This window comes from Panicum virgatum, chromosome 7K (genome assembly GCF_016808335.1).
Source record: "Panicum virgatum strain AP13 chromosome 7K, P.virgatum_v5, whole genome shotgun sequence".
Classification (NCBI taxonomy): domain Eukaryota; kingdom Viridiplantae; phylum Streptophyta; class Magnoliopsida; order Poales; family Poaceae; genus Panicum; species Panicum virgatum.
The window spans coordinates 48,534,547-48,541,731 of NC_053142.1; the positions used below are offsets into that span (position 1 = coordinate 48,534,547).

General features: G+C 42.1%; 1 protein-coding gene across 3 annotated transcripts; it reads right to left on the reverse strand.

Moving 5' to 3' along the window:
- Positions 1-2,230: 2,230 nt before the first annotated feature.
- LOC120641891 (G-type lectin S-receptor-like serine/threonine-protein kinase At1g11330) lies at positions 2,231-7,185 on the reverse strand. Of its 3 annotated transcripts, XM_039918201.1 has the most exons (8): positions 6,935-7,185; positions 4,897-6,083; positions 4,177-4,272; positions 3,914-4,089; positions 3,622-3,832; positions 3,287-3,524; positions 2,785-2,935; positions 2,231-2,700 (listed from the first exon to the last, which is right to left on the reverse strand). In XM_039918201.1, exons 2-8 carry the CDS (start codon positions 5,897-5,899, stop codon positions 2,398-2,400), a joined length of 2,178 nt encoding a protein of 725 aa, XP_039774135.1. In that variant the 5' UTR covers positions 5,900-6,083; positions 6,935-7,185; the 3' UTR covers positions 2,231-2,397. The 3 variants fall into 3 exon arrangements, with proteins under 3 accessions (XP_039774135.1, XP_039774134.1, XP_039774136.1); XM_039918200.1 differs by lacking the exon at positions 6,935-7,185 and having other exon boundaries at positions 4,897-6,926; XM_039918202.1 differs by lacking the exons at positions 2,231-2,700; positions 6,935-7,185 and having other exon boundaries at positions 2,791-3,179; positions 4,897-6,928.

The window sequence follows — 7,185 nt, forward strand, 5'->3', positions numbered from 1 at the left end:
CCACATGTTTTGATATTACAAGTAGCGCCTTCAAGAATTTGTGCAGATCTATCTTTTGGTTAAATATAACATCTCGCCAGAATCTTTCAGCTTAAATATTTCATTTCTGTAGTGGATATCAGCGCATGCTTAACTTTTGCATAGGCACATTTGGTTGCGGCATTTTTTTTATAATCATCTGGACCCGTAATATACTTAAATGCATTTTAATTGTGATAAGATTCTTATAATGCATCCAATAAGTTTTAATGATATTGCCCTTGATATTGCTAAGCAGATGCTGCGGATAAACAAATTTTTAATGATAAGTATACAAGGATAATTTCCTTGGCTATTTTGAACTTGAAAGATCCTCTAATACGTCAAATAATCAAATTGTTGGATCCATGAAAAGTACTACATACTTGTAGTCTCCACAAAAGCAAGTCCATGCTGCTTGATCACGATGAAAACATGATTTTCATACAAACTAGTTTTGCATACGCTGATCGTAGGATAAGCATAACAAATGTTTAATTACTAGAATTCATTGCTTCAGGATTCCTGTAAGTACCTGACTGCTGACTGCAGCATTGCCCCGGCTTATGTGACGACTAGCTAGGCTACACTATCAATATGTGCTTAGAGTTAGTGGCAGGGTACGCCAGTTCTATGTGTGGCCGGTGAGTGTTAAAATGGAGTAGCGTGTATCTTTAACCGAACTTTGAACTGTTCTTTTCTTGGAAGAAAATGAAATGACTTTTCACTTGGTGGAGTTTGGTTCTGTTTTTGCTCGGGCGACGGCGGGTGCAAAAGATCATTTCTTATAGCACGCAATTAGTCCCATTTCACTCTTTTACTGGTTATCTGGATTGTGAACTTACTTCATTATCAACAAAATAGGCACAATCTCGTGCTCTTTCGTTAAGAAAAAAAAAGAAAACTTGAATGGTACAAACATGCGGTTTGACGGTTTAGACTAGTGAAATGGTAAACCCAATATGCAAGCATGCGAGAACAGTTCAGCGCACCTCCTAGTCTTGCAGGATACACTCTGTGCCTTTTTCTTAGTTCTTCGACAGTGCAATTCAATATCTTGAAGACATCTCTGTCGAAAAGGAAAATTCCGTTGAGACCATCATTTCAAAAAGAATTTCTGATCAAAAGGAACATTAAAAAAACGATTAGAGAAACGTGGGCAACACACTAACATCTCAACGTCTGTAGATATAGCAGACCGCAGAGCACTGAAAACGCGGCTACAATAAGCTGCAAATATGCAAATGAACTCGTGATCGTAGCAGCTAGATACAGGTTGTCTGAAACTTGAATCAGTGTTCTTCATAGTATTGCAGAAAGTTTCAGATTGCTACTTTTAAAATGGAAAATATATTTTCCGAATGAACAAAGCAAGCTAGTGCAAACGTAAAGATGGAAGACCTGAATCTGGTTTCTGACACTTCACTGGAAGTGTGTCTTTGCATGAGTTGGGTTGGCAGTTTTCAAAAGTATTTTCTGAAGATAGGAGGGATGAGTTCTGCCGTCACAGGTCAAGGTCAATTGAAATAACTTTTTGACTTCTTAAAAAGGAAGGTTATGAAGAGTAGTCATTTTCTGATTTGACACGTTTAGGTTGAAAGATCATTCCAAAAGTTTCTGTACATGAAGTTTGGGAGCACTCAACACCAAAGTGGGGAAAAAAACTGTGTAACAATAGGCCAATAAATTCACTTCCCGGTAGCAGACTATGATAAACAATTGTAAGACATACGATGCTCAGTTCTTCATAGTAAGATTCATTCATTTGTGTGGAAAGGATGATGATTGCTTCCAAATCCAGAGAGAACATGGAAACTGCCTCCACCTTTATTATAATAAATTTTACCAATCCAGACTCATTGACTGACAGACGAAGCCAAGAGGCAGGAATTCTTACAGAGAAAACAACTGAAAAAAAACGCGGCCGGAGGGGTGAACGGACCCCACCGTTTTTAATTTAAGAGGAAGCAACACGGCTTCTCCCAGCCGCAGAAAAATCCCCGAACCCTGGCCCATGCCCGTGAGGGCCAAGCCTTACGGCGAGCACAGCGAGGAGATTTTTTTACCCACGGGCGGAAATTCGTCCCAACTAGAATTCGAACTCGCGACCTCGTGAGGACGACCATACCTTGGCTCCTCTAACCAACTAGACTAGAGGAGCTTTGGTAGAGAAAACAACTGCAGATGACCTAGTGAGTACAAGTGGAAACTAGTGACGTTTACAATCAGGAGTATTTTTATATTAGCATAAATCACCGATAGGAAATACAATACATTTAATGAAACACTTTTTGTGTACAAACATTAATGGCCAGTGTAATCGTACAATAGCAAAGATCAAAGAACCATAAAAATTAAAGGAACAACGAAACTAAACCTCTAACGTGCCTCTAGAGTTGTGATACTCATTTTATTCAGGGATCTTTGGATGTATTCGCTTGACCTATCAGTTTCGTAATTCCTGATTGTAAAATATAGAGGTTCCTTTGGGGTAGGGAGTGGGGTTGTTTCATTCTCCAGCATGAAAACAATGGACGACATAAGTGGCCTGGCATTTGGATGGTCTTGGACACACAAAAGACCTAAGTGAATACACCGTATAACTTCCTGAAGTGAACAACTCTCTGAAATCGATGAGTCCACGAATTCCCTTGCATTTCCATCTCTCCATAAGCTCCATGCCTGAACAAATAAAATTAAGTTCTCATCAAGTCACCAAAAAAGTGTTTTGAGTTGTTCAAAAGTCACGGATTCCTCTATACTTACATAAGAAATGAGGTTTGGAAAGTTCATTATGAGGTGGGGTGAGCTGATCTTTAAGCCGCTCACAATCTCCAGTAGTAGAACACCAAAACTATAGGTGTCAGACTTGACAGAGAATGAGCCTTCCATAGCATATTCAGGAGACATGTAACCACTGTTTGAAACATTTAAGAAATAAATGGAATGTGCGATGATGTAATAATTGACAATGGCCATATGCATTTGATGATTCAAAAGGTCGGATCTTTATCCATTTTCTAAAAAAAAAAGATATTTACCAGTTTGAACCTATAGCTTTGGCGTTCTCCAGTATTAGAAGTTAGAACACCAAAGCTATAAATGTCAGACTTGATAGGAAAAAGGAACATTCCATTGAATATTCAGGCAACATGTAACCACTGTTGAGACTTAAGAACCATTTCAGAAAATAATGGGATGCGCAGTTTGAATTAGTAAAACTGAATACTTCACCATGTTAAGCATCAGCTGTGGACGAATTACTTACTATGTTCCAACAACTCGTGTTGTGTTTACTTGTTGTTCACTTGCACAAAAAATCCTGGCCATACCAAAATCTGATATCTTGGGACACATGTCTGTGTCCAATAAGATATTGCTGGCTTTGAGATCTCTATGAATTATTGTTAGTCTTGAATCTTGGTGGAGATAAAGAAGCCCTCTTGCCACCCCTTTAATTATTTTGAACCGGGTTGGCCAATGCAGCGAAGATTTTCTTGTAGCATCTTCGATGAATTTTGTGAAGAAGGGTACACTGTCAGACTCCATGAATACATTTGACATAAATTGTTTCGCAGTATGTGAAAAGAAGTCAGGACATACCAAAAAGGAAAGCATCCAGGCTTTTGTTAGATAAGAACTCATAGATAAGTAACTTCTCATCTTCATGAATGCAGAAACCAAGAAGTCTAACCAAGTTTCTGTGCTGCAGTTTGGCAATCAGAACTACTTCATTTCTAAACTCCTCAGCCCCTTGCATAGAACCCTTACTAAGCCTTTTGATAGCAACTTCCTTGCCACCTTCCAACATTCCCTACATGAGTGCACCATTCTGTGATTGAAACACACGACACAAAATATTCCTCTACTGAACCACAAGGAACTTTTTCATTACCTTGTAAACTTTTCCAAAACCACCTTTCCCAAGCATTTTATAATCGGAAAAATTGTTTGTTGCAGTGATGATGTCTTCAAAGTTAACCAATGGAAATTCTAGATTTTCGTTCCCAGGTTCGTTGGAAGGGTTCAAGCACTGTAGATTCTTCTGAACTTTCTTGCTTTGATGTTTCCCTAGCAGGAAGGAACACCTCATATTGTATTGCTTCTTACGAGTACTTTAATCAACTCTACATTGTGAAAAGCAAAGCAATATCCTACCTCTTGACTTGCAGACAAGCCATATGCATGTGATTAGAAGAAGAAAAGTAGCCATAACTGGGACTATGATCTTCAGTACAGTGCTCTTCTTGCTTACTGCACAAATATAATCCACAAAGAGAATAACACTATCTTAATCTATTGCCACACATTTCAGCAAGTTTTTTATTTACAATGAAAAACATTTCATTCTGACTACATCTAACATTATTGCCAACATTAGACATATTGTAATTGCTTCATGATCATTTGAGATTACATGAAAATATGGTGCTTCCGCAGGCAATAAATAAGATGGCAACACAAGCATTTAAGGTTTTGCTAGATTAATTGGTAAGACTATTAAGCTCTGATGACCTGAATGGTGCACGATTGGTTCTGAAGAAATATAAATACAGAATCAGGGAATATGGCAACTTTTGCATAGACGACGGGCAGAACTCAACTGGTGATGCTGAGCAAGAACGTAACAAGGCTGATCATATATGTAATAACAAAATAAAAACTGCAGTGTGGTTAATATTTTCAAAGCCTACAGCTTACACAAACTGTCACTGCAGCAAAGGAGCACAGAGATGCCCTGATGCTCTTGCCTATGATTGGGACCAATTGAGGCAGCATCAACTGGCAGAAAATACCGCTGGACCATGCTTTAATTGTACTAGCATTCCTAGTTAATCGTCTGTGAATAGGTCAAGGTGCACGAGGAAAAGTAAATACCTGGTGACCTGGGAACACGGAGATACAGGTTCTCACCAAAAGTGCTATCAAACTTCTCTACATCGACAAGCTCCCCCATCCAAACCAAGCACCTTGTCTGGTCCAGCGTCGTGTTAACATTTTTCAGGTTAGCATAAGCATACGCTGTACATGAGCAGTTGTGACTGCACTCTGCAGTGCATTGGTCGAAGGTTCTGTTCTTGATGTACAAGAACTTGTCAGGAGTCTTCATGGTGGGCAAGGTCAAGAAGCTCTCTCCATTGCCACATTTGAGCTCCTCCTTTCTCTGACATCCTTGGGAAAAATTAAGACCAATGGGCTCATACCCATCGAGGCACTTGCATGTCGGAACATACTCAGTGCTATCACAGTAGCCAAATGGGCCACAAAAGGCATACCTATCACAGGTTGGACTGGGGAATTTTTCGAAGACTGTCCATGAGGATGTGCTGCTGTTCCATCTTTGGAAATTTAACATGCCTGTGTAATCAAGAGTTAAGCGTACACTTGGTGCATCAACAGAGACGGTGACTGTGAAGTAGTACCCATCCCCTGTGTTAACTATTGTTTGGGACATTACGAAGTTGGAATTGCGCTGGAATTTGCCGAATACCGCTTCACCACCCCATGCAGCTCTTCGCCAGTGTGGCCTTGTCCCGTTCCAAATGACAATCTGGAGATCTGAGCTTGTGTCTCCACCCATGGAGAAGTTGCTGCTGGACGGGTCATTGGGCCCCTTCCAGGCAACCAAGCGCTTAGTAACATCAACCGAGCTCAATGAAAATCTTACATTGGGGACGATGGTGTCGGTCGGATAATGGAAGCTCTCCCATATGCCAGTGCCATTTGGTGACTGGATAACCAAGTTCCCCGAGTCGAGCAGGACTGCAGCAGTTTCACCGCCTCCTGCAGTGAAGTTGTTTCTCGTCGTCCAGATAGTGTGGCCTGTGGAGTCTAACAATACAAGGTCAGAACTGTTGGTAAAAACCAGCTTCCCAGGCATATTCGTCGTGATTGGGTTGTCACGGTTGGCGATCCACACATATGTGCGCTCAGGGATGTTGTTGTACCATATGCCGACATATGAGCTCGAAGTTGAGTTTTTCAGGGAGAAAAAACCGATTGCAAAGACACCACCTTCTGATATGAGCACGTCACCAGGCAAGAGTGGCTTTGCAGGCGTTAACCTGTCATCGGATTGGCATAAACAAACCATGAACAGGAAGATGAAAGCAGGGAAGTAAGCCATGGCCATTAGGCCTTGCTTGGCGTTGGTATATGGTTGTGGAGACCAGAGCAAGGAGATAGCAGAGCTAAAACTGTCCCCTTAAGGCCTTAACAGTTCAATTCCAAAGAGTAGAAAATGGGACAAGTGCTCAGACTTTTCTGCCTTATTAGACAGTTCAATTCCAAAGAGTAGCTAGTGTTAAGACTTTTCTGTCTTAGACAGTTCAATTCAAAAGAGTAGATGGTCAGACTTTTCTTCCCCTCCAACTCAAATGCTGTTCTTATCACTTGTCAGTTGTCAAATTTAAATGGGATAGGAGAAATAGTCCAGCTTAGTGGAGAAAAATTCAGAGTATAGGATAGCGCCATCAGTCGTTTGCTGAAGCTCGTATTCGAGGCGCATAACTCGGGGATGAGGTGATAAGTTTCAAATACTAACTCTGGAGACATAGGATAACGGCAATGACTATCAAGTGGGTGATTCGACGGCCGGAAATTTCCGATATGTGCGGCGTCGTAGCTGATGCTGACAGCCTGACACTCGCCATCTCGCTGGAAATGCTGAACTAGCAGAAACGCAAGTGGGCAATTCAACGTCGCGACCAGCCTATTGAGGGGAAATGCACACCAAGAATAGCACCGACATACAGGTGGTCGTGCGAGAGCCACATGAATCTACAACGATAATCGTAACTACTCCTAGCTGGGAATGCACAGAAATCAAATGCATAGGAACTCCGGATTCGAGCTGCAACAAGTCAGATTCCAGGTTTTCACGGATCGAAAAGGGAGATGCCAAGAAACTGGTTACCGTCAGGCGGGGCTCCGAGCTCGGAAGGGACGGTTAGCTTCCTGCCGCCGGGGCAGCGCGACGGCGGGCCGGGACGGTGCCGAGTTGTGACCTTGCATCGTCGCGGCCAGCGGAATAGCCCTTTGCCGGCTGTCGGAGCAGGCGTAGAGGAATACGAACGGGGTAGTGTGGCGGCTAGGTAAAGGGAAGGGAGGTGAGGCACGCGGCGGCGGCGGCGGCGGCGGCGGTGGCATGACCGACGGGCTGCGAGA